At 41.3% G+C, this 27,352-nt stretch overlaps 2 protein-coding genes across 3 annotated transcripts in view; one reads left to right on the forward strand and one right to left on the reverse strand.

The window, feature by feature from the left end:
• Positions 1–7,929, reverse strand: part of LOC112248522 (sodium- and chloride-dependent GABA transporter ine) — a 40,232-nt gene extending 32,303 nt beyond the window's left edge. Inside the window, exons 1-2 of the mRNA XM_024417627.2 lie at positions 6,987–7,929; positions 2,517–2,651 (exon numbers count right to left, since the gene is read on the reverse strand). Of these exons, the coding sequence (XP_024273395.1) occupies positions 2,517–2,651; positions 6,987–7,242 (391 nt within the window). The 5' untranslated portion in view covers positions 7,243–7,929. The remainder of the gene's footprint in view (positions 1–2,516; positions 2,652–6,986) is intronic.
• A 4,173-nt stretch (positions 7,930–12,102) lies between these two features.
• LOC112248521 (LIM domain kinase 2) overlaps positions 12,103–27,352 on the forward strand; it is a 36,487-nt gene continuing 21,237 nt past the window's right edge. The window contains exons 1-3 of one of the 2 annotated variants that reach the window (XM_042331535.1): positions 12,103–12,340; positions 14,948–15,044; positions 15,240–15,368. Coding sequence is in view for 1 of the 2 variants with exons in the window: in XM_024417624.2 (XP_024273392.1) it covers positions 12,325–12,340; positions 14,948–15,044 (113 nt within the window). In the remaining variant the exon portion in view is untranslated. The remainder of the gene's footprint in view (positions 12,341–14,947; positions 15,045–15,239; positions 15,369–27,352) is intronic. The other variant, XM_024417624.2, reaches the window with a different exon arrangement.

Below are 27,352 nucleotides of genomic sequence, written 5' to 3' on the forward strand. Positions count from 1 at the left end.
CTTTCAGGAGAAATGGCTATCAGTTGAATTATTCAGTGGGGGAGAAGGAGGCCCTTGCCTTAATCTGGGCGTTGCAGCATTTTGAGGTATGTGGGGTTGGGTGTGGTCCCTATTGTGGTTAACACTGACCACAACCCCCTTACTTTCGCAGGATTATGCGCTTATGTTTGTTCCTGCAGGCGTTCCATTTGGATGTACGACATGTAAAAGGTGTAGATAATGTGGTGGCTGATGCGCTTTCCCGTGCACCACTTTAGTCAATCTTTGGACACTTTTGTTGCGTTTTTTTCTTTTCGGTTGGTGGTCTGTACAGGGTTTATTTTGTCCTTCCCGTTGCTCTGGCTTCTGCTCTCCTGTCACCCGGTCTCCATTTCTTTCTCTTCTCTTAAATTGTTGCTTCCGGGTACCGTGGTGGCGGACGTTGGATGGGGGGAGTGTCAATTTGGTTGGATTGGTGTCATGGGCACCTGGTGGGCTTCTTACCTTTTATGGTATGTATAGTATTTTGTGTCTGAACCTTTATTATTTATGGTTTTTGATCAGTTTTAATTATGGGTTTTGTTTTCGGGGTTTCGTTAGTCCCCGATTTTTATGGGAGGGGGTGTTACGCTCCCTGCCGCCTTCTCTGCGTTTCTGCTTTTATTTGCAGATTGGGGACAGGTGGAGCTGATTGGGTTGTTAAGGTGACAAGTTGAACCTGGGTTTGGGATCAACTAGGAGATAAAAGTTCCTGGTGCCCAGTCGTGGCTCTCTCTCTACACAAGCACCATTTTGCTTTGTGATCTGGTTGATTATGTTTTTTGATTAGGTGCACCCTTCAACACATTTTACCTTCATCCATGCATCTCCATTACATCCCTCACATGCCTACTTTCACACATCACAGGTTAGTTTTCCTTTGTGGTTTTATACTTGGTTAGGTATTTATTAATAAATACTTTTGTTACTCCTTAACGTGTGGACTCCCTTGTTTGTCACCATCTATCGGTAGATAGGTAAAGATGTAAAAGACACTGAATATCCCTTTGAGCATGGTGAAGTTATTGATTGCACTTTGGATGGTGTATCAATACACTCAGTCACTAAAAAGATACAGGCATCCTTAACTCAGTTGCCGGAGAGTAAAGAAACTGCTCATGAGGCCAATGGTGTGACTTTAAAACAGTTACATAGTTTCTCATATCTCAGCCATTAAACTGACGGGGGGGGGGGATCAACAACATTGTAGTTACTCTACAACACTAACCTAATTGACAAAGTGAAAAGAGGGAAGCCTTTGTACAGAATACAAATATTCCAAAACATGCATCCTGTTTGCAACAAGGCACAAGTATTACTGCGAAAAAGTGGCAAAGCAATTCACTTTTTGTCCTGAATACAAAGTGTTACGTTTGGGGTAAATCCAATACAACACGTTACTGAGTACCACTCTCCCCATTTTCAAGCATAGTAGTGGCTGCATCATGTTATTGGTATGCTTGTAATCGTTAAGGACTGAGGAATTTCTCAGGATTAAAAAAAAAACAGAAACGGGCTAAGAACAAGCAAACTCTTAGAGGAAAGCCTGGTTCAGTCTGCTTTCCACCAGAGACTGGGAGATGACTTCACCTTTCAGTGGACAATAACCTAAAACCCAAGGCCAAATCTACACTGGAGTTGCTTACCAAGAAGACAGTGAATGTCCCAAGTGGCCGAGTTACAGTTTTGACCTAAATCCTCTTAAATCTATAACAAGACCTGGAAAATGGTTGTCTAGCAATGATCAATAACCAATTTGACAGAGCTTGAAGAATTTTGAAAATAATAAAATGGACAAATGGTGGAAAGTTCTTTATTTCTGTATTTCATTTTCAATACATTTGCAAAAATGTCCAACATGTTTTCACTTTGTCATTATGGGGTAGTGTGTGTAGATTGATGAAGGAAAAAAATGATTGAATCCATTTTCAATAGCACAACAAAATGTGGAATAAGTCAAGGGATAGGAATACTTTCTGAAGGCACTGTATGAATCTTAGAAGTAGTTTTCACATACAAACTTTACATGTCTGAACTCAGAATCAAATATGCTTCCCAAAAATATATTTATTCTGCATTTATCATAGTGCCATCAGGTAGCTTGATTTCAGATGTGTCTGTGTAAACAGGATTATTTGGGAAATTGGTGTAATCAAACTATTTTATTAAATCTGACCAGACTATAATCGCATTACCGGGTGCATGTAACCATGCACAATGTTGAGTGACACCGGAACCTGATAAGACAGTTTATTTATCCCTACCCCTTTTGAACAGTGGCCAACTGAGCCTCCATGTGTTAATCCCTTTACCTCTGCCAAGTAGGCCTATTGTTTGTATGCACTTATTAAAACACCATTGCCTCTTTGCTGGACTGTTCCACGTTGACTAAAAACAAACAGGAAATGGTAGCTAAATGCTTAATAAAACCAGCCTGTGGCTGTTCTTGCACACAATGTGAGGCCTTGGTAAACAATAGGACTGTGGATATCACTCACCTTTGAACAAGGGGCAGATTTTGGCTAGAGCGTGCACTGGTCCCAGTCGGGTATACTGCCCAATGGCAAACTCCATGAAGAGCAGGGGGATTCCACACAGAAACAGCATGAGAAAGTAAGGAATGAGGAAGGCACCTAAAAGAAGGAAGTGAAGGACACAAATAGATTAGTAATATAAGAACTGTAAAATCCTTTTCTTGATTAATTTGAGTCATTACAGACGACCGCGAATCTGTTCCACGGTTGTGACTAGACGAAGAACAGCTACGACCGGAAGTTACTTTTCGTAGCAGGTTAGGAGAGCATTTTAGCTAAACCTAACCCTTTTCCTAACCTTCACCTAATTCTCCTAACCTGCTGCTTAAGTTCTAAGATGCTACGAAAGTCTCTTCCGGTCTCGTAGACAAAACCTGTTCCGCAGGCGCTAGTTAGAAAAATTAACCAGAAGTGATCATTAGTTTAGAGAAGACAAAGGACCAAGCTAGAAATCATATCAGATGACAGTAAATACACTATACAGTGCTTTCAGAAAGTACTCCCACCCCTCGACTTTTTCAATTTTTTAAAACGTTTTATAGCCTTATTCTAAAATTGATTTAACTGTTTATTCTTCCAGAGATATTAGATCAGGTTCAAGTCTGTGCTCTGGCTGGGCCACTCAAGGACATTCAGACTTGTCCCAAAACCACTCCTGCGTTGTCTTGGCTGTGTGCTTAGGGTTATTGTCCTATTAGAAGATGAACATTCAACCCAGTCTAAGGTCCTGAGTGCTCTGGAGCAGGTTTTCATCAAGAATCTCTCTGTACTTTGCCTCGTTCATCTTTGCCTCGATATGGACTAGGCTCCCAGTCCCTGCCGCTGACAAATATCCCCACAGCATGGTGCTGCCACCAACATGCCAAAGAGTTCAATTTTGGTTTCATCAGACCAGAGAATTTTGTTTCTCATGGTCTGAGAGCCTTTAGGCAAACTCCAAGTGGGCTGTCATGTGCCTTTTCATGAGGAGTGGCTTCCGTCTGGCCACTACCATAAAGGCCTGATTGGTGTAGTGCTGCAGAGATGGTTGTCCTTTCGGGAGGTTCTCCCATATGACAACTAGCTAAACACTAAGAAGGATGAATAGACAACACATGGTGTCTTACTATAATGAGTCTAATTTCCCAACGTTACAACTAGGATAGTCATTACAACAGTATACTTGTTTCAAGCCCTCCAGTGAGGGAATGAGATACAGGCTCCTCATTGTAATTTTGACGGGTGTGATCTGATTTTGAAGTCGCAGACAGGGCTACCTCATCACGAGCCCGACTCATGTCCGCTACATTCAACCCCCTCCTCTGAACACTGGTCTCACGTGGGAGAAATCCCCGTCTTGACCATTAGACCAAGAGGGCTCCCTCATCAAGAGACTCATGTCTGCTACATAATCTGGGATGTGAATGAATGACAGGAATTTAGTGCCTGCTAATTTAGTGCCTGAGCAAACCAGTGTGACGTGTCTGTCAAGGTAGCACCTTTCTGTTACACAGTGAGGTCCGTGGCAAGGTTTATAAACAAAGACACCACCCCTGAACTTTGACTTTGGGGTTAGGGAAGCTATTGGAAACCCCATGGCAAGGCATAAGAGGGCAGCGCATGCTGAACGTGGAACGAAAGAGCTCCGTTTGATTTTGAGAGGGTTTTCTTGAAAATAAATTGTAGCCTACGTTGCTACCATGACAAAGACCAAAGCCGGTGGGAGTACCATGTCAAGTGTTATGGTTGCAGCGTCACCTATTAAGGCCTATTGTTTTAGGATGTTGCTATTGGCCACCAAGTGCTAAGTCAGTATCTAGATCATGTGTGTGAAATGCTTGATTGTTATCACACACACTGAGTTCCAGTCAGTATCAGAGTGGGTGATTAACAATAACATGGTCTTAAATACATCTAAAATGATAAGCAATGTATTTGGTTCAAAACATTTTCTAAGACCGAAACCTCAACTGGAGTTGTGTGTAAAGGGTGAGACCAGTTATCATGGTTAAGCCATATTGACAACGTTGTTGTGAAGAGGAGGAGTATGTCTGTTGTAAAAAGATTCTGCGTTTGACACAAATCAACTGTACTAGTTGTTCAGGCTCTGGTCTTGTTCCATCTTGATTACTGTCTGGTAATATGGTTAAGTGCAGCAAAGAAAGATCTAGCAAAAATGCAGCTAGCTCAAAACAGAGTAGCACACCTTGCCCTTTACTGCACATACAGAACTAACATCAACAACATGCATGCCAGTCTTTCATTTTTGAGGGTTTACGAGAGATTAACTGATTCTCCTGTAGTTTGCATAATAAAATAACATTCAGCTCAGACACACAAACAGGGGTCTCTTCACAATCCCCAAGTTCAAAATGAATTCCCGACAACACACAGTTCTATACACGGCCATGTTAGCATAGAACTCCCTTCCATCTGCAATTACTCAAGCAAACAACAAAATTACCATTAAAAACAATTAAACATTTAATGGAATGGTTAGGACAGTGAGGGGACACGCACACACATTACACAATATTTGTTGTTGTATTGTATGTACTATTTTTTTTTGTTGTATATCATTGCATTTTACATTTCTGTGACTGTCCTTGTCTATCAGTGTAGCTGTGTTTTGTTACTTGTCATGTTTGTGTGGACCCCAGGATGCTGCTGCTTCGGCAAAAGATAACGGGGATCGAATAAACTATAAAACAGGGAAATACAACAGAACACAATCATCAGTGTCTGTTGTTGAGGCTTTTGTTGTTTTGCTGTGTCATTCTTGGTTGGACTTCATATCAGCTAGATCTCAACTGTGCCAGACAAGCCAAAGCAATGCAAAGTCATGACATTAAACAAATATAAAACCAGTGATGCCATTGAAACAAATTGCTTGATCATCGTTGTGTACTTGTGTCCTCCTCACACTTATAGTTAACTATCATAATAATTTACCTAGCGGTTCATTTTCAGCATGGAACATACTTCTTCTGATGTACTTATGTGTGTCTTGTTTCAGGACCTTTATCACCTTGTTAATTACTGTCAGTTATGTTCAAGGTTTTTTGTTGTTGTTGCAAAAACAGGAAAACCCCAACTGGTTGGCCAAGAACTAACTTTTCAAAATCTCTTTTGTTCCTCTGTAGCACAATTTCAACTCATAGATCAGAAGTCTAAAATGTGAGAGTGGTGCAGTGAGTCATACTGGATTACAACCATTGGTTTCTTCTCCCCCAAAAAATGTACATAGAAAAGTTGCCTCTTGGCTCTTTCAAGAAGCCCACTTCATAACATCAAAGTTAATTCCAACCTGGTGTAGCCTTGGCGTAGTTCAGCTAAATCCTATTCTAAAGACATGCGAGTAAGATTAGATCAGCACGAAGTGGGTAAAATGCCATATATCCATCTAGAAACAAATATCCAACATCAATAAAAGTCGACATCTGCACTCCGGCTGAAATATAATTAGCATCATTTAAAAAAAATCCCTATAAAAATGTGTCAGTTTTAGCTAGAAATATGTTTTTTCTGTATTGGATGCGTCTCAATCCACTGTATCCGCCGATGTTGCATTTCACACATCTGCAGTGAAAGGTGACAGAGCTAGAACAGTGTTTGTCAGACCATGAGACATCCCAAAAAACAGTCTTCTCACAAAATCGTCTGTAGCATCCGAACGGTTTGGCCAACAAACTATTACCCTTCTATGGAAAGATGACTCTCAAACACGATGGTGTTTTGCTATACGACCCCCACAAGCATCTTGGGACACATCTGAAGTTGGTTCAACTGATCTACCAACTTCTCACTGTAGCATCCAAACAGTTTGTTCTACACACTAATATGACCCTCTCTGGAAAAGTGAGACTCTCACAAACGTGTTGGTTGTTTAGCTCTAGGACACCTACAGACCTCCCAGGACTTGTCTATGTTCACCGGTACCAGTTGGAAACAATAATGGAAGTTAATATGGAGACTGTTTAGTGACAAAAATAAAGAGTTAAATACATGTCAAAAGAAATGTGATAAAAGTCTAAGCCCCAGTTAGACAGGGCTTTGACTGTAATGGGTTAAACAATGAATACATTATCTTTATTCTGAAAGCAAGTCCTTGTTTAATTGTGAAAACGCTCATCTCTGTTTGAGACCATTGTTCAACCAAATGCACTCACATGTGGCTCATGAAGGTTAGCCTACAGGGTTGCAAACATATGGCATGTGCCTAAACTGGTTCAGTAATTAGACTGGTTTATAATTTAAACGAACCAAAAAAAATCGTCCTGCACCCGCATTCTGTATTTACATTTCCACATGTTCAGGATCTGACTTATGCATAATAGCAGTATGGAACGCACACACTTTAAATCTAGATTATTGACATTACCCCTCTCCTTCCGTTGTTCTGACAGTATTTTATAGGTAATGGACCCAAAGACTCAATAGCCTACATGTGCTTACCTCCACCGCTCCTGTAGCAGAGGTATGGAAACCGCCACACGTTCCCAAGTCCAACCGCGTATCCCACGGATGCAAGGACAAACTCAATGCGGCGACCCCAGATGGCTCTTTCTGCAGTCACGTGCCCCACTTTCTTTGGTAACACACCCTCTACGTTTAAGGGTGCTTTCAGAGCGATACTCGTCTCCTCTTTGTATAACCCATGACGAATTGATAGTTTGGTGGTGGATGCTGCATTTTCGGACCCCACTCCCATTTTAACTTGTAGGCTAGTAGTTTTTAACTCCCACCAAACAATTTCAATTACGATATGGGCTATTATGCTACTATTACTAAACAGATATCACTCCAATTTACACATACGCTAAATGTGACGAAAACCTGTATTTCATAACCGTTATTCTGCATATTATGACAAAGCATAGACCAAGAAATTGATAAGACACACGACTAAAATATGTCTAAATCAATTAAAGACAATCCCGACAACTAAACTCCTTATGAAACACAATTGTATTTCAAGTAGCTTAAAGTCTATGGCGTGCGCTATCTAGACTGTAGGCATCAGACATCTCATTCAATAACTGCCTGACATATAACAAGATAAAATGCCCCGATCTACTCTTAATTAACAAGCAGACTAATATGCCCTAAACTCCAGGTAACCCACCGCAACATTAACCTGCAAGTTATCATACTACCTGCTTATGTACCATCAGTGTTACACAAAAAAAATGTTCGGTAACCCGCCCCCACGTGCCGTAATTTTCCGTTAGCGACACTGTATAATAATATGGTTTTGTTTCCGCCCCTACAATTGGAGTCGTTGTCCCAAAATCGGAAATGCAGTCGGTCTGCTTATTACCGCATGGACAAATTTTGACGAAAGTAGACCCTTTCGTTCGCCTCTTCCTCTCTGGTAGCAATGACCTTCTGACGAGCGCTAATATGATGTCCGATGTAGCCCCACCCCTCATCCAACGTCTCTGTCTTATTGGCGCTGAAGGTCTTAGTGTTACGTGTTATAATACCCCTTAGGACTAACTCAACTGTCCTTTGTAAATTCTTTAAGTATACTTGTATTCACATTTTGTATCGATTTATTATTGTAATACAAATAAATGAAATAAAATAGAAAACATTTTCAGTGGAAGAGAAAACAGATGCACACTTCATTACAATCCATGACTCAAATCAATTCCCCTGTATGAAGACATATCATCAGATGTACTTCCAACAACTGTTCGAATTGGCCTACTGTTACAGCTAGAGTCCTTAACTGAAACGATAACAAAGAAACAACCCGCCTCAGTTTTGATGGGCCTTGAAGAACTCTCAAATTAATAGATGCAAGGACTGACCCTCCACGATATCCAAATGATAGTTTTAACCACGTTTTGAGGCTATACAGTGTTTGTTGTCCCCACGATGAAATCGGGGAGGGGACTGTGAATCTTTCTCCATCCATAAGTACTTTAGTTACACGCGATATCTCATACAGCACTGGCCCGATTTTGATGAAACCTGGGTGAATGCTGCGTCTTGCCATAGAGATCCGGCATTTAATAAAATCACTGATTGGCCCAAGGCGGAAGCTGCAGTAATTCACATAAATGTGTCGTAGCATGCAATATCTCAATTGGCCCAAGGGGACCGCTTCAACAGTAGTGGGGAATTACATTTTAACCTTTATTAAACTAGGCAAGTCGGTTAAGAACAAATTCTTATTTACAATGACAGTCTACCGGGAACAGTGAGTTAACCGCCTTGTTCAGGGGCAGAACAACAGATTTTTACCTTGTCAGCTCGGGGATTCGATCCAGCAACCTTTCGGTTACTGGCCCAACTCTCTAACCACCTGCCCCCCCAAAAATGTTTACATTTATTGCCTTGTTAACAAACATATATTTTGGGTTCTGATGGGGTACGACACTCTATACAAGCAAACATAGAGATTTACACCGTAATCAAAACGTCACGCCAGCATGAGCCTACACGAAAAACAGCCCATATTTTAAAGTGTTTCTAAAATCCCCTATGGGAAAAATGAAGGTGGAAAAAATATTGGAACCATTTCCCTGTTTGACTACTAGGTTTTATGGGTTTTAGTAATGTATTTTTTACACTGGTGGGGGAGTGCCAAGACTGAGGCACGGTGGCATCAACACAGCGTCCTCGGTCAGTCATCTAGTGTATAGATAAATCATTGGTTCAATATAATGACATATAACCTCAGCAAAAAAATAAACTTCCTCTCACTGTCAACTGCGTTTATTTTCAGCAAACTTAACATATGTAAATATTTGTATGAACATAAGATTCAACAACTGAGACATAAACTGAACAAGTTCCACAGACATGTGACTAACAGAAATGGAATAATGTGTTCCTGAACAAAGGGGGGGGGGGTCAAACAGCTGCATTAAGTACTGCAGTGCATCTCCTCCTCATGGACTGCTCCAGATTTGCCAGTTCTTGCTGTGATATGTTACCCCACTCTTCCACCAAGGCACCTGCAAGTTCCCAGACATTTCTGGGGGGAATGGCCCTAGCCCTCACCCGCCGATCCAACAGGTCCCAGATGTGCTCAATGAGATTGAGATCCGGGCTCTTCGCTGGCCATGGCAGAACACTTACATTCCTGTCTTGTAGGAAATCACATACAGAGCGAGCAGTATGGCTGGTGGCATTGTCATGCCAGAATGAGCCTGCAGGAAGGGTACCACATGAGGGAGGATGGCTTCCCTGTAACACACAGCATTGAGATTGCCTGCAATGACAAAAAGCTCAGTCCGATGATGCTGTGATGCCGCCCCAGACCATGACAGACCCTCCACCTCCAAATCGATTCCGCCAGAGTGTAGGCCTTGGTGTAATGTTCATTCCTTCGACGATAAACGTGAATCCGACCATCACCCCTGGTGAGACAAAACCACGACTCGTCACTTTTTGCCCGTCCTGTCTGGTCCAGCGACGGTGTGTTTGTGCCCATAGGCGACGTTGTTGCCGGTGATGTCTGGTGAGGACCTGCATTACAACAGTCCTACAAGCCCTCAGACCAGCCTCTCTCAGCCTATTGAGGACAGTCTGAGCACTGATGGAGGGATTGTGCATTTCTGGTGTAACTTGGGCAGTTGTTGTTGCCATCCTGTACCTGTCCCGCAGGTGTGATGTTCGGATGTACAGATTCTGTGCAGGTGTTGTTACATGTGGTCTGCCACTGCGAGGACGATCAGCTGTCTGTCCTGTCTCCCTGTAGTGCTGTCTTAGGTGTCTCACAGTACGGACATTGCAATTTATTGCCCTGGCCACAGCTACAGTCCTCATGCCTCCTTGCAGCATGCCTAAGGCACGTTCATGCAGATGAGCAGGGACCCTGGGCATCTTTCTTTTGGTGTTTTTTAGAGTCAGTAGAAAGGCCTCTTTAGTGTCCTAAGCTTTCATAACTGTGACCTTAAATGCCTACCGTCTGTACGGTCTTAATGACCGTTCCACAGGTGTAAGTTCATTAATTGTTTATGGTTCATTGAACAAGCATGGGAACAGTGTTTTAAACCCTTTACAATGAAGACCTGTGAAATTATTTGGATTTTTACAAATTATCTTCGAAAGACAGGGTCCTGAAAAAGGGACATTTATTTTTTTGCTGAGTTTATAAACCCTGGATTGCTGATGCTAGGTATTGGCCATTGAGAGACTTTGAAGCCACCCATTTATTGGCACTCCATAGGAATGAATGCAATTCTACAGTATTTCAATTATATGTTTCAATGACAAAATTACATTAAAAAAAAAATGTTTTTGTTGAAGTGGGGACAGTAACACTAGTACTCAATAAAAAAAACGACTTGAATGATTTAAAAAATATATATGTTTAGCTCGCATAATTTAAAAGTATGCATTTAGTTATTGAAATAGAGTAAATGTGTCAAATGAATGTAGACCTTATATGCATAATATATGCATTTCTATACCTTCCAAAATATTTTTACAATCGAGGAGATTGGCTGCGTGGTGCCTTCAATACAACGCCCCCTGTCTGTCATCCAGGGTTTATACCCATAATTGGTTCACTCCCATGACGCGCCTGAGCACTAAACTAAACCAATATAGTAATGCAGTCTGGTGATTGTTTGGGCAGTTGACGTAATACTGTAGCAAGGTGGTCATTCCATTTGTGAAAATGTAACAATGTACATCAAGCAGGACAGGGTGATACAACCTCAGACACTTAAGTAAGGTTAAGTAACCACAAGAGTCGTCAACATACATTAGATAGGCACAATACCTTAGGTAAAGCATTGAAAATGAAGTCATTAGGCCACTGCACCTATGCAGTTTGCCTGGAAACCCGACGTTGATTTCCATTGCATTTTACGTCAGGCAGAAATTAGCGTTTGAATCAGGAGTTCCTCTCACGACTTCTACAGGCCAGAATGTTGAATAACATTGTCCGTGTGGTTGGTCGTTTGGCATTAGGAATGTGAGACAATATCCACAGGAAAGTATAATTACATCAACTTTTCAAAAAGCTGGTAGTGCGTTCAGATTTCTACCACCTGAAGCATGCGCACAATATAAAACAATATATGCATGCAGACTTGCCGAGTTCGTGCACATGTTTCTATGGTTCTGTGCATGTTTCAGGTGATAGAAATCTGAATGCACTAACAGCGATTTGAAAAGTTGATGTAGAGCCAAATGGACCAACCGCACGGGCAACTATGGCTTCCCTTAGAAGTTTCCTTCTTCCCAGCTGCTCGATTTGGAGTTACAGGGTAGCTTATTCAGTGTGATGGTTGCAATAATTTTGGTTTACTAGTGTCAAAGTCATGTTTTATCTTCAGGTATCCACTCGCCGCACAGACATGCTTGGGGAACAGTAGGCTATCCTGCGTGTAGGACTCAGTCATAACAAGCTGGCATTACAGATGCTCGGGGAATGTCATCATTTAAGTTATTCCTATATGAAAATGGTTTAACAAAAATAATAACGTGAAATATTTCTGGCAGTAGATGGTGCTATAGTTTCAGTGTAGTGGATATTTGCCTTTTCGGCTCCAATTTGCTCCTGTTCCAGGTGTTGCTGCTGCCGATCCCTTCCGGTCTCCGTACAGGAATTCCAACTGCATGACGTCATCCTGCCAACAAAGTAGGCTATTCCAAAACTGAACGGCGATATTTTCCTTCCTAAGAAAATGTACCCGGGATTTAAACTACAATTTCTATATACGTTTCTTGTATTCGTAGAATAAATAACCCTGAATGTAACACACACTGGATCACTGTGAGAACTTTCTGGGAAATAAAGAACAAATAACGACGACACAACAATTAGATGGAGGAGCTGGAAGGTGAGCAGTCTAAACTTCTCTCCCAGTTGATAGTTACGCTTACATGTGGATAACAATGTTGACTTTTTTATTTATTTATACATACAATCTGTTGTTTGGGGAAAGGGAAGCCCAAGCTAAATCGAGTAGGGGGGTGCACGGTCTTCGAGACTTGATACATTTGTTAGCTGATATTTGTCAAATGAGAGCTCGCTACAATGCATCTGATCATCATAACATGCATAGTTACTTTGTAACAACGTCAATGATTCTGCCATTAAGTTCGGGCAGATGTGTAAAATAATGTTACTTGAATTTAGCAGCTTGGATCCATTCATTTCAAAACTCAATATTTATTGCATTGGAATGGAAGTCTTGTGAATGCAGGCTTTTTTCTAGAACAAATTAAAGAGCTCAACTGAAGAGATCTAGCTGGAATCTTTATTTGCTACAAATATTTTTAGACTTATACAGTGCCATTCAAGTTTGGACACACCTACTCATTCAAGGGTTATTATTTATTTTTTACTGTTTTCCACATTGAAGAATAATAGTAAAGACTTCAAACCTATGAAATAACACACATGGAATCATTTAGTAACCAAAAAAGTTTTAAACAAATCAAAATATATTTTAAAGGAGCCACCTTTTGCCTTGATGACAGCTTTGCACACTCTTGGCATTCTCTCAACCAGCTTCACCTGGAATGATTTTCCAACAGTCCTGAAGGAGTTCCCACATGCTGAGCACTTGTTGGCTGCTTCTCCTTCACAGTGCCTTCCGACATCCCAAACCATCTCAATTTTGGTGAGGTCATGGGGTTGTGGAGGCAAGGTCATCTGATGTAGCACTCATCACTCTCCTTCTTGGTCAAATAGCCCGTACACAGCCTGGAGGTGTGTTGGGTCATTGTCCTGTTAAAAAAATAAATGATATTCCCACTAAGCCCAAACCAGTTGGGATGGCGTATCGCTGCAGAATGCTGTGGTAGCCATGTTGGTTAAGTGTGCCTTGAATTCTTTTTTTAAAGATCACAGACAGTGTCACCAGCCAAGCACCCCCACACCATAACACCTCCTCCTCCATGCTTTACGGTGGGAAATACACATGCAGAGATCATCCGTTCACCCACACGGCATCTCACAAAGACACGAAGGTTGGAACCAAAAATCTCCAATTTGGACTCCAGACCAAAGGACAAATTTCAACCGGTCTAATGTCCATTGCTTGTGTTTCTTGGCCCAAGCAAGTCTCTTCTTATTGGTGTCCTTTTTAGTAGTGGTTTCTTTGCAGCAATTCGACCACGAAGGCCTGATTCACACAGTCTCCTCTGAACAGTTGATGTTGAGATGTGTCTGTTACATGAACTCTGAAGCATTTATTTGGGCTGCAATTTCTGAGGCTGGTAACTGTAATGAACTTATCCTCTGCAGCAGAGGTAACTCTGGGTCTTCCTTTCCTGTGGCGGTCCTCATGAGAGCCAGTTTCATCATAGCGCTTTTTTTTAATTTGACCTTTATTTAACTAATCAAGTCAGTTAAGAACAAATTCTTATTTACAATGATGGCCTACCGGGGAACAGTGGGTTAACTGCCTTGTTCAGTGGCAGAATGACAGATTTTTACCTTGTCAGCTCGGGAATTCAATCCAGCAACCTTTTGGTTCGATGCTCTAACCACTAGGCTACCAGCCGCCCAGAACCTGATGGTTTTTGCGACTGTACTTGAAGAAACGTTCAAAGTTCTTGAAATGTCCATATTGACTGACCTTCAAGTCTTAAAGTAATGATGGACTGTCGTTTCTCTTTGTTTATTTGAGCTGTTCTTGCCATAATATGGACTTGGTATTTTACCAAATAGGGCTATCTTCTGTATACCACCCCTACCTTGTTACAACCCAACTGTTTGGCTCAAATGCATTAAGAAGGAAAGAAATTCCACAAATAAACATTTAACAAGGCACACCTGTTAATTGAAATGCATTTCAGGTGACTACCTCATGAAGCTGGTTGAGAGAATGCCAAGAGTATGCAAAGCTGTCATCAAGGCAAAGGGTGGCTATTTGAAGAATCTCAAATAAAACATCTATTTTGATTAGTATAACACTTTTTTTTGGTTACTACATGATTCCATATGTGTTATTTCAAATAGTTTGTTTTCACTATTATTATACAATGTAGAAAATAGTAAAAACATTTTAAAACTTTGAATGAGTATGTGTCCAAACATTTGATTGGCGTGTGTGTGTGTGTGTGTGTGTGTATATATATATATAACAGAAGAATGATGCTCATGCTTGTCTAAACGTTTTCCTTTTTACTTGAGAATAATTTATAGCCTGAACATTATATTGTAAACAGCCTGTGTCAGCCCATGTTCTACAAAAACATTATCCCTATAATCATTGACTGACTGTATTTGCAATTACTCAAAATTGATTGTTATTAATAAAGGTCAGGGAATTTCCATATATTCCTATTTTCTTAAAAAATGTGTCTATGCAAACAGATTACAAGACTCACCTTTGTTCAGTCAGTAAAATCTATGCAGAAATGCATTGCTACTGTGATTTACTTTTATGAATGGATAGAGTATGCTTTTCCAGTAGTGACATAATTGAACCTTGCAGGTACAGATGGACGCCACTGTGCGGGTTGCGGGGGAACAATTCAAGACACATTCAATGTGAAGGTTCTTCAAGGAACTTGGCACAATGCCTGTTTTCAGTAAGTCATACTTTTAAATGTAGATTTCAGTTGCATTCACTGTTTAATGTTTTTTTAAATCATTTTTTTTGTAGGACTTACTGTCTGTGCAGTAGACATGTGAGCTTGGTTTCCTTATGACATGGAATAAGCAGCAATGAAATTAATAGAGACAATATATTTTGTTGGTTAAAATGCCGTTTTTGACTATTTCAGGTATTCTCTGTGGTCAAATGCTGTATGCACATGCTTACAAATTGACATGTGGGTAGTCCTGGAGAGTTCTACATGTGGGTAGTCCTGGAGAGTTCTACATGTGGAATGTTTTAGCATCATCGTGGGCAGGTCAGTGAGGAAGAACTCCTGTACAGTGCATTCCTGTACACATCCCAGTGGCAGATACCACCATTCTACTCTTTTGAACCATTGTTGTTAGTACAACAAGTTAACAACTTAGAGGTGGTAGATGATTGTCATCCTTTTGCCTTTTTAAAGGGGAAAATGGTAAACGTGTATGAGGCAACACTCACACATGAATTTGGGTGGGTCACCGGGACACAATGTGAGGAGGATCCCACCACATCTCTGCCCTTGAGGACTTTGGCCCTGGAAGATTCTCTTGTCCGGTGGCTTAATCATTGTCTGGATGGAGACTGACATTAACTATCTGGCATTCCCAGGTTACTGGCCATTGAGAAACCTTTGGATTTAAGCTGAACACTGAGGGCAGTACAATAGGACATACAGTGCATTCGTAAAGGATTTAGACCCCTTAACTTTTTACACGTTACAGCCTTATTGTAAAATGTATTCATTCTACACACAATACCCATAATGACAAAAGCGAAAACAGGTTTTTAGAGGTTTTTGCAAATGTATTTAAATTAAAAACAGAAATACCGTATTTACGTAGCTATTCAGACCTTTTGCTATGAGACTTGAAATTGAGCTATAGGTGCATCATGTTTCCATTGATCAAACTTGAGATGTTTCTACAACTTTGAGTCCACCTGTGGTAAATTCAATTGATTGGACATGATTTGGAAAGGCACACACCTGTCTATATAAGGTCCCACAGTTGTCAGAGCAAAAACCAAGCCATGAGGTTGAAGGAATTGTCCGTAGAGCTCTGAGATAGGATTGTGTCAAGGCACAGATCATGGGAAGGGTACCAAAACAGTTCTGTAGCATTGAAGGTCCCCAAAAACACAGTGCCCTCCATCATTCTTAATGGAAGAAGTTTGGAACCACCAATAGTATTCCTACAGCTGGCCGATCGGCCAAACTGAGCAATCGGGGGAGAAGGGCTTTGGTAAGGGAAGTGACCAAGAACCTGATGGTCACTTTGACAGAGCTCCAGAGTTCCTGTGTGGAGATGGGAGATCCTTCCAGAAGGACAACCATCTCTGCAGCACTCCACCAATCAGTCCTTTATGATAGAGTGGCCAGACGGAAGCCACTCCTCAGTAAAAGGCCAGCTTGGAGTTTTCCAAAAGGCACTTAAATGACTCTGACCATGAGAAAGAAGATTCTCTGGTCTGATGAAACCAAGATTTAACTTGTTGGTCTGAATGCCAAGCGTCATGTCTGTAGGAAACCTGGCACCATCGCTACGGTGAAGCGTGGTGGTGGCAACATCATGCTGTGGGGATGTTTTTCAGCGGCAGAGACTGAGAGAATAGTCAGGATCGAGGGAAAGATGAACGGTGCAAAGTACAGAGATCCTTGATGAAAATATGTTCCAGAGCGCTCAGGACCTCAGACTTGGGTGAAGGTTCACCTTACAACATGACAACGACCCTAAGTACACAGCCAAGACAACGCAGGAGTGGTTTTAGGACAAGTCTCTGAATGTCCTTGAGTTGGACAGCCAAAGCACAGACTTGAACCCAATTGAACATCTCTGGAGAGACCTGAAAACTTCTGTGCAGAGAAAACTGCCCATCCAACATGACAGAGCTTGAGAGGATCTGCAGAGAAGAATGGGAGAAACTCCCAAATACAGGTGTGCCAAGCTTGTAGTGTCATACTCAAGGCTGTAATCGCTGCAAAAATGCTTCAACAAAGTACTGAGTAAAGGATCTAAATACTTGCAGTACCAGGCAAGTTTGTACACACCTACTCATTCAAGGCTTTTTCTTTATTTTTACTATTTTCTACATTGTAGAATAATGGTGAAGAAATCAAAACTATGAAATAACACGTGGAATCCTGTAGTAACCAAAAAAGTGTTAAAGAAATCTAAAAATATTTTAGATTTTAGATTCTTCAAAGTAGCCAGCTTTTGCCTTGATGACAGCTTTGCACACTCTATGATTCTCTCAACCAGCTTCACTTGGAATGCTTTTCCAAAAGTCTTGAAGGAGTTCCCACATATGCTGAGTACTTGTTGGCTTCTTTTCCTTCATTCTGCAGTCCAACTCATCCCAAACCATCTCAATTGGGTTGAGGTTGGGTGATTGTGGAGGCCAGTTCATCTAATGCAACACTCCATCACGCTCCTTCTTGGTCAAATAGCCCTTACACAGCCTGGAGGTGTGTTTGGGGTCATTCTCCTGTTGAGAAACAAATTATAGTCCCACTAAGTGCAAACCAGATGTGATGGCTGATCGCTACAGAATGCTGTAGTAGCCATGCTGGTTAAGTGTGCCTTGAATTCTAAATAAATCACTGACAGTGTCACCAATAAAACACCATCACACCACCTCCTCCATGCTTCATGGTGGGAACCCCACATGAGGAGATCATCCGTTCACCTACTCTGCATCTCACAAAGACAGCGGTTGGAACCAAAAATCTCAAATTGGTACTCAGCAGACCAAAAGGACACATTTCCACCGGTCTAATGTCCATTGCTTGTGTTTCTTGGCCCAAGCAAGTCTCTTCTTATTATTGTCGTCCTTTTAGTAGTGGTTTCTTCGCAGCAATCTGACCACGAAGGCCTGATTCATGCACTAGAGGTTCAGTTGAAGTCGCAAGTTTACATACACCTTTGCCAAATACATTTAAACTCAGTTTTTCACAATTCCTGACATTAAAATCCCCTGTCTTAGGTCAGTTAAGATCACCACTTTTAATTTTAAGAATGTGAAATTTCAGAATAATAGTAGAGAGAGCAATTTATTTTAAATTTCAGCTTTTATTTCTTTCATCACATTCCCAGTGGGTTCCCAGAAGTTTACATACACTCAATTAGTATTTGGTAGCATTGCCTTTAAATTGTTTAACTTGTGTCAAATGTTCGGGTAGCCTTCCACAAGCTTCCCACAATAAGTTGGGTGAATTTTGACCCATTCCTCCTGACAGAGCTGGTGTAACTGAGTCAAGTTTGTTGGCCTCCTTGCTCGCACATGGGTTTTCAGTTCTGCCCACAAATCTTCTATAGGATTGATGTCAGGGCTTTGTGATGGCCACTCCAATACCTTGACTTTGTTGTCCTTAAGCCATTTTGCCACAACTTTGGAAGTATGCTTGGAGTCATTGTCCATTTGGAAGACCCATTTGCAACCAAGCTTTAACTTCCTGACTGATGTCTTGAGATGTTGCTTCAATATATCCACATAATTTTAAATTCCTCATGATGCCATCTATTTAGTGAAGTGCACAAGTCCCTCCTGCAGCAAAGCACCCCCACAACATAATGCTGCCACCCCGTGCTTCACGGTTGGGATTGTCTTCTTCGACTTGCAAGCCTCCCCCTTTTATATGGGGCGGCAGGGTAGCCTAGTGGTTAGAGCGTTGGACTAGTAACCGAAAGGTTGCAAGTTCGAATCCCCGAGCTGACAAGGTACAAATCTGTCGTTCTGCCCCTGAACAGGCAGTTAACCCACTGTTCCTAGGCCGTCATTGAAAATAAGAATTTGTTCTTAACTGACTTGCCTAGTAAAATAAAGGTAAAATAAAAAAATTTAAATTAAATATCCAGAGAGGCACTGATTCTGATGGTAGGCCTAAATACATCCACAGGTACACCTCTGATTGACTCAAATGATGTCAATTAGCCTATCAGAAGCTTCTAAAGCCATGACATAATTTTCTGGAATTTTCATAGCTGTTTAAAGGCACAGTCAACTTAGTGTAGTAAACTTCTGACACACTGGATTTGTGATACAGTGAATTATAAGTGAAATAATCTGTCTGTAAACAATTGTTTGAAAAATTACTTGTGTCATGCACAAAGTAGATGTCCTAACTGACTTGCCAGAACTATAGTTTGTTAACAAGAAATTTGTGGAGTGGTTGAAAAATGAGTTTTAATGACTCCAACCTAAGTGTATGTAAACTAACGACTTCAACTGTACCCCTGGGTCTTCTTTTCCTGTTACGGTCCTCATGAGAGCCATTTTCGTAATCATGCTTGATGGTCTTGGTGACTGCACTTGAAGAAACTTTCAAAGTTCTTGAAATTTTCCAGATTGACTGACCTTCATGCCTTAAAGTAATGATTGACTGTCGTTTCTCTTTGCTTATTTGAGCTGTTCTTGGCATAATATGGACTTGGACAAAAAGGCTTCTCAACTGTTTTTACCCCCAAGCCATAAGACTCCTGAACAGGTAATCAAATGGCTACCCGGACTATTTGCATTGTGTGCCCCCCAACCCCTCTTTTTACGCTGCTGTTACTCTCTGTTTATCATATATGAATGTAACTATACATTCATGTACATACTACCTCAATTGGGCCGACCAACCAGTGCTCACACACATCGGCTAACCACATTGTGTCCCACCCACCACCCCCTCTTTTACGCTACTGCTACTCTCTGTTCATCATAAATGGATTGCCACTTTAACCATTTATTAATTTATTTATTTTACCAGGTAAGTTGACTCAGATCACATTTTCATTTACAGCAACAACCTGGGGAATAGTTACAGGGGAGCGGAGGGGGATGAATGAGCCAATTGTAAACTGGGAATTCTTATGTGGTCATGATGAGTTGAGGGCCAGATTGGGAATTTAGCCAGGGCACCAGGGTTAACACACCTACGATAAGCGCCATGGGATCTTTAATGACCTCAGAGAGTCAGGACACCCATTTAACGTCCCATCCGGAAGACAGCACCCTACACAGGGCAGTGTCCCCAATCACTGCCCTAGGGCATTGGGATATTTTTTAGACCAGAGGAAAGAGTGCCTCCTACTGGCCCTCCAACAGCATCTGGTCTCCCATCCAGGGACTGACCAGGACCAACCCTGCTTAGCTTCAGAAGTAAATCAGCAGTGGTATGCAGGGTGGTATGCTGCTGGCATAACCATATCTACATGTACATACTACCTCATTCAGCCTGACTAACCGGTGTTTGTATGTAGCCTCGTTACTATATATAGCCTGTCTTTTTACTGTTTTATTTATTTACTTACCTATTGTTCACTTAATATCTTTTTTGCACTATTGGTTAGAGCCTGTAAGTAAGAGCCTGAAATAATACCTCTTGTATTCGGCGCACGTGACAAATAAACTTTGATTTGATTGGCTCAAGGAAAGAAATCCCAGAAATTAACTTTTAACAAGGCTGGCCTGTTAATTGAAAGGCATTCCAGGTGACTATCTCATGAAGCTGGTTGAGAGAATACCAAGAATGTGCAAAGTTGTCATCAAGGCAAAGGGTGGCTGCTTTGAAGAATCTCAAATATAAAGTATATGTTTAGCACTTTTTTGGTACTACATGATTCCATATGTGTTATTTAAGTGTTGTCATCACTATTATTCTACAATGTAGAAAATAGTAAAAATGAACAAAAACCCTTGACTGGTACTGTATGTAAATGGGGCGGCAGGTAGCCTAGTGGTTAGAGCGTTGGGCCAGAACCAAAAGGTTGCTAGATCGAATCCCCAAGCTAAAAATGTGTCGTTCTGCCCCTGAACAAGGCAGTTAACCCACTGTTCCTAGGCCATCATTGTAAATAAGAATGTATTTTTTAACTGACTTGCCTAGTTTTAAAAAAGTGATATTTCAGTTTTGTATTTTCTATACATTTGAAAATATTTCTAAACTGTTTTTGCTTTGTCATTGTGGGCTATTGTGTGTAGATTGATGGGGAGGGGGGGACAACTATTGAATCTATTTTAGAATAAGGCTGTAATGTAACAATGTGGAAAAAGTCAAGGAGTCAGAAAGTATTCAGTCGGTCCTGTATGTGGTCAATTCCACATTAACAGAGTGACACTGAGACTCAGATGTTTCATATATGTATGTCACACAAAAACCAATGATTGCAAAGGTCAACAAAACAAACAACTCTATGCACAAGCACTACTTTTAACAATTTGCACTGAACATTTTACAAAAACACATTTACTTGAAAAACAGTGCAGATGCAAAGTTTGTAAACAGAATACCTGTTTGTGCCGTCATTCTGTTCCAAACTTTGCATCTGCACTGTGGAATTGTCCATGTACAGACGCTCAAACAAACATTTAGCTCCTCTATCTAAAGCTCTGTTTGTGAAATGCAATCACTCAGGTTTTACTTTACCTGAAGATAATTTATGGATTTGACTATGGGGCTTCAGATAGACAATCTAAGAATGGACAGGTCATGGTCTAGAAGATAACAATGCGCTCCACAGGGCTTTTGTGAGAGGGGAAGCTGGGATTGAGGGCAGAGTCACGGCAGCTTTAATGAGGAGAGGGAGTGTGTTTCTGACACTCACTGTGCCCGTCCAGCACACAAGGTTACGTAACACGAATGAAAGAGTAGAACTAATGACTAGTTGAATAGAACTGATTAGAGTAGAGCTGTTTTCCTTGAGCTCTGAATTGCCCCTGAATATAATAAATGAATGAAGTCTAAGATTACCTGAATTGTGCATCCTAGTATGAGGTATTTCCGATTATGTCTCCCTAGAGTAGAAGGGACTTGCCATTTGTGAGTGTTCCTTATTTTTTAAACTGAAATTTGCCCAAGCACTCAAATATCTAGCAAAGCTTTTTAGCAGCACAATGTTCTTACATAAGCCAGTATTTGGGTCTCTTTCAGTATTTCTATAATTGACTCTTTTATAGCTCCACTGCACCTAGTGTCAGTTCATAAGCCAAGTCCTTGATGCAGTTGTGCAACTTTCTCTCTCCAGCTCCTTCTCTCTCTCTGCTCCTTCTTTCTCTCTCTTTTTAGCTCCTTCTTTCTCTCTTCCCCCCCCAAATCACCTCACAAATCTTCTGTGAAATGAACTCTTCAGATGGAGCATCTGCTTTGGAAAAAACCTCCAATCCAGACTACCATACTGATGCTAAACCAAGTGGGCTGGAGTTTTCCTCAAATGTGAGCCTCTTTTCTCGTAACTTCATTCATTTTGTCATTGTAATACAGAATTATTCTCACTCCATGTGGGACATTGTCAAACTCTAAAGCAACGACAGTAGTTTCCTTTTCCATGTTACCCCCCGCTCTGTTCTATTGTGCACACAGAGCTTTGCACCTCCTCCAAGTTGTACAGCATTGTTAAAGGCTGACGTTATCCCTGTTCCAGTAAGGCTGACATTGTGAGGCGAAAGTATAGGTAAAGACTGGACAGTGTGTTGTGTGCCCGCATTCCTAGACAGCGATTCAGAGTCGTGGGCCCGCAGTGCCAGACACTGCACAAAGTCCTTTGTTTTTGCCATGGAAAACTGGATCCTGGCTTGTTCCGAAGGATTGTGCTTTATGAGTCAATGTTATTCCTCTAAAAGAGGTGAACCTTCTGGCTCAAGTCATACTGACAATCCTTTCCCCTCATTAATTGTCTGTGGGGTCCAATAATGTAACCTTGATGTGTTTGATTAGAACTGTAACTATCTGTTCACATTGGTTGCCCTCTGGGTAGTCTTAAAGGGAGTCCTACGGCATCTTGAACTAGTGTTTGTGTTGTTTCCATTCCTACAACACTGCTTCCCTATAGGCTTAATGCTTAGTGTCAGTTTCCAGCATTTTAGAATACATTTCAGTATGAATTCTCTATGGAACCTCCTTGCAATAGAATTAGAGGAGTGGTTTTCTCTCCCTCTCAGAAACTTGTAGTGTAACATGGGAGAACAACAGAGTCACCCTGAGATAAGGGTCCGTGCTATCCGGAATCCTTGGGACTTCCTCCCTACCCCATTGAAGTTGAAATGTAAAATGCTAGGGGTTGGGGGTTGAGAAACGTGTTGGACGACACTGGGGGAATTCTTCACTCCGTTCTGCTGACAATAATTTTTCTCCGCTCATACAGGAGTAATAATTTATCAAGGGGTGCTGCAGCACACTCGGCACCCCTACTTCCTGCGGTTATGCATATCGAAACAAACTTGGAGTCACTGGATGACATGGTATATGGTCCTTCCGCTATGACTCGGGAAACAAATCAGTTTATTAGGCTTCAGATGAAAATAGTACTAATGAACTTAAGCGTTCATAAAGTGCATGGTGATGAGCTTGATGATCCTTTACAATAAATATCAAGAGTCTTATCCAAAATCATGTCATCATGTAGACTAGCCTACCCACACAACCTACCTGCAAGCTGTTGGCTAGAGCGCATGTCCCAAGGCCAGAGTGGGCACATTTTTAGCTATTTAAGGCAACCGTTTTCATTAGAAAAATGTTGGTAGAGTTGAAAATGCAATGAAAACACATTGAACTTTAGATTTTTATTTGGTACATACAAATGTAAGCCAAAAAGTACATTTTGTGTGCACTATGTCATCATGCACTGATTTTTTAAAATATATTTTAAATCTGCAATAAGTCTGTTTGGTGGAAACACCACTAGAGGGAAAATGTGCATATTTTCTTCATGTCGATTTGACAATATTTGCATGAAGATCTGTCTCCAATTGGATGGAAAGCTAGCTTAAGACCAGCTTTAGTTGCACGACCTGCCTGGGAGATTCTAGTACACTAAAACAAAAGGCATTTGTAAAGGCCTTCACTAGTTTTGTGGAATTGAGGAAATCAAACGAGTAATGCTTGCCTGTTGGCGTTTGTCTAAGCAGGATAAGTCCCTGACATTGTTGGGAGGACCAGTCCTTCCTCTTACCTGAGTCTTTTTGTTTTTCTTTCATTCTTGGTTGAGAAGAAGGGTAAGTCCCTGACATTGTTGGGAGGACCAGTCCTTCCTCTTACCTGAGTCTTTTTGTTTTTCTTTCATTCTTGGTTGAGAAGAAGCACCAGGGTTGTTTACTCTACTGGTTGTGTTGTTGTTGTTTTTTAGATCAGATAATCTTTGTTTTGGTCTATTTATTCAGGGACATGACTGTGTACCCTACAGTTCTCCTTTATCCCCCACACTAGGACTGACCAATCCAACGTTTCTCCTCAGGTGTTAGGTTGTTTTGGTATGACAGGGAGGGAGGACACACTATGACTCAACAGAGAACATCCAAACGTTACGTTGTTCAGTTTTACAGTGAAAGTTGGTTTCCCTGAAACGCACACCTGTAGACAGGATATTCTTCACACCTGTCGTAGACGCACACAGGTGTGTGTGTGTGTATTTCAGCATTGCATCCTGTTTCTGTCCGTTTCCATGACTGTGTTATAAAAACACTCTGGCTCTTTACACACACAATGATGATATACAGGTTGCTCACAAATACTCACATACAGCGCGTGCGTGAGTGTACATGCAATATTCAGGTTTACTATCACATAGAGTAGGGCACTACTACTGACCACAGATTGGCTAACACACTAAACAGTCTCAGTAGTACAGAGGAGAGTACAGATGAGGAAAAAAAGACAAAAACAATGTTTTAATACAGTTCCTTTTTGGTCACTTTTTTAGTTTCATTCTGTAACCAAGATGTATGATCTGGTCAACATTCCGTCAGACAAAAGGATCTAATTTGGGCATTAGGCCAGTCCGAGGGCAGCGTTCCCTATTACATACAGCACTCCCATCACTAATGTGATCTTTATCTGGGCAGCCTTTCTGCACCCCTCTGCTTTTCTACACCATCCCTCTGTGCACCAACCTAGTCTCGGAGCATTTCGTATTATTCTGTACGTAAATCCGTCACACTCCCTTCAGTATGATATGTTACGTTTGGTATGGTATGTATTAATTTGTGGATGTCCATCACCCATTTTGAATTACAATTTGTATTATGTGCTATGAATTTGCCCAGCGTATGATATGTTATGAATTCTAGCTAGCTGGCTAACGTTAGCTAGGCTAGGGTTAAGTTTATGAGTTTGTTTAAAGGTGAAGGCAGTGTTTCCCAAACTCAGTCCTGGGGACCCCAAGAGGTGCATGTTTTGGTTTTTGCCCTAGTACTACACAGCTGATAATCAAAGAATCATCAAGCTTTGATATAAGAGTTGAGGTTAGGGGAAGGGTTAGCTAACATTCTACGTAGTTGCAAATTAGCTAAAATGTAGTTGAAAAGTTGCAGAAGTTTTCTGTGATGATGAGATTTGAACTCGCAACCTTTTGAGTTGCTATAATTTCGCATTATACGCCCATCCATCCATCCACCCCGACCAACCATCCCACCTTTAAGTAACCATCTGTCTTATGTAACCATACCGAACTTAACATATCATTACTACTTAGAGTGTCCTGGATTTACATTTGCTATGTTACGTCTAGTCTATGAGACCAGGCTGTGTGCACGGGAAGGCCTGGAAATAACTTTTTCACTCTTTTCCTGCTTACCTATTCTTGCTTTAGTCTCTCTGTGTGTGTAGGCTGCATGTTTTTGGAGCATTGGTTTCCTCACACAATGTACCAGAAGCCATGAACCACCTCCATAAGATTTAACCCAAGTAACCAGTAATAAGTGTTGTGTTAGAATGAACCCTTGTAAAAGGGAATTGACCTGCCTAATCTCCAGGAGTAGATTTTCTCTCCAAATGCTGATGAGCCAGAATCAACTCTACTGCAGGTTAGGAGAACTGTGATCCATAGTGGTGCAGCAGTCGAAGGCACTGCATTGTGGTGCTAGAGGCGTCACTACAGACCCTGGTTTGATCCTGGGTAGGCCATCATTGTAAATAAGAATTTGTTCTTAACTGACTTGCCAAGCTAAATAAAAATAAGCCCCGCCCACAGACCCAGGCTAGCACTGGGATGTTCCGGTGCTTTATAAAGGGAAAAACTACACCAATACCCCAGACAGGCAGGTGCTTGGCATATTTGTTAAGACTGTTACCTCAATGTTTTTCTGCTGCCAGTGAACCGAGTGTCCTCCAGTCAAGGGGCCTCATTTATAACCGTTGTTATACATTTCTGCTCGTGCCATTTCTGAAAAGTCCACACACACGCCATATTGAGATTTATAAACTTGGCACACGCCATACATAGGCTATGCAGGTTTCCAGTTATAAATCAGATGTTGTTGTAAAACTGTGCGCACGTGAACGAGCATTAAAACTTCGCCTGGGAAAATGCCTCCATTCACTTTTTATGGTGACAATAATGCTCTTTATTTGCTGTATAATTTGGAACTATTGGCATTAGGCTTCAGCATGCAAAATACAATGTTGTTCAATATTTAGTTTATCAATAGATTATTGGGTTCATACAGTATGTCTTGCCTTGGTATAGGCTCTTTGATTTAATAGGCAATGATGTTGTGCTCCTATCGTACAGCTATATTGTAGCCTACCCATACTGTCAAAATGTTTACATAAGCTACTGGTCTATTTACTGTGTTGGCAGAATGTTGTAATCTTTAGCATTCATTTATTCTGTATTTGGAAAAGGACTGTGTCGATTTGTGAATGAGAAAACGATGTCAAATTGTCTAGGACCTGTCAGCAGAACGTTTGAATTCAACAATGTTTTATATGGACTTTTCCCCAACCTACATATGATGGACCATATGATGGTCTCAGCCTCCAGTATTTATGCTGCAGTAGTTTATGTGTCGGGGGGCTAGGGTCAGTTTGTTATATCTGGAGTACTTCTCCTGTCCTATTCGGTGTCCTGTGTGAATCTAAGTGTGCGTTCTCTAATTCTCTCCTTCTCTCTCTCGGAGGACCTGAGCCCTAGGACCATGCCCCAGGATTACCTGACATGATGACTCCTTGCTGTCCCCAGTCCACCTGGCCGTGCTGCTGCTCCAGTTTCAACTGTTCTGCCTTCTAATTATTCGAACATGCTGATCATTTATGAACATTTGAACATCTTGGCCATGTTCTGTTATAATCTCCACCCGGCACAGCCAGAAGAGGACTGGCCACCCCTCATAGCCTGGTTCCTCTCTAGGTTTCTTCCTAGGTTTTGGCCTTTCTAGGGAGTTTTTCCTAGCCACCGTGCTTCTACACCTGCATTGCTTGCTGTTTGGGGTTTTAGGCTGGGTTTCTGTACAGCACTTTGAGATATCAGCTGATGTACGAAGGGCTATATAAAGAGATTTGAT

This window comes from Oncorhynchus tshawytscha, linkage group LG12, assembly GCF_018296145.1.
Source record: "Oncorhynchus tshawytscha isolate Ot180627B linkage group LG12, Otsh_v2.0, whole genome shotgun sequence".
In the NCBI taxonomy this organism is placed as follows: Eukaryota; Metazoa; Chordata; class Actinopteri; order Salmoniformes; family Salmonidae; genus Oncorhynchus; species Oncorhynchus tshawytscha.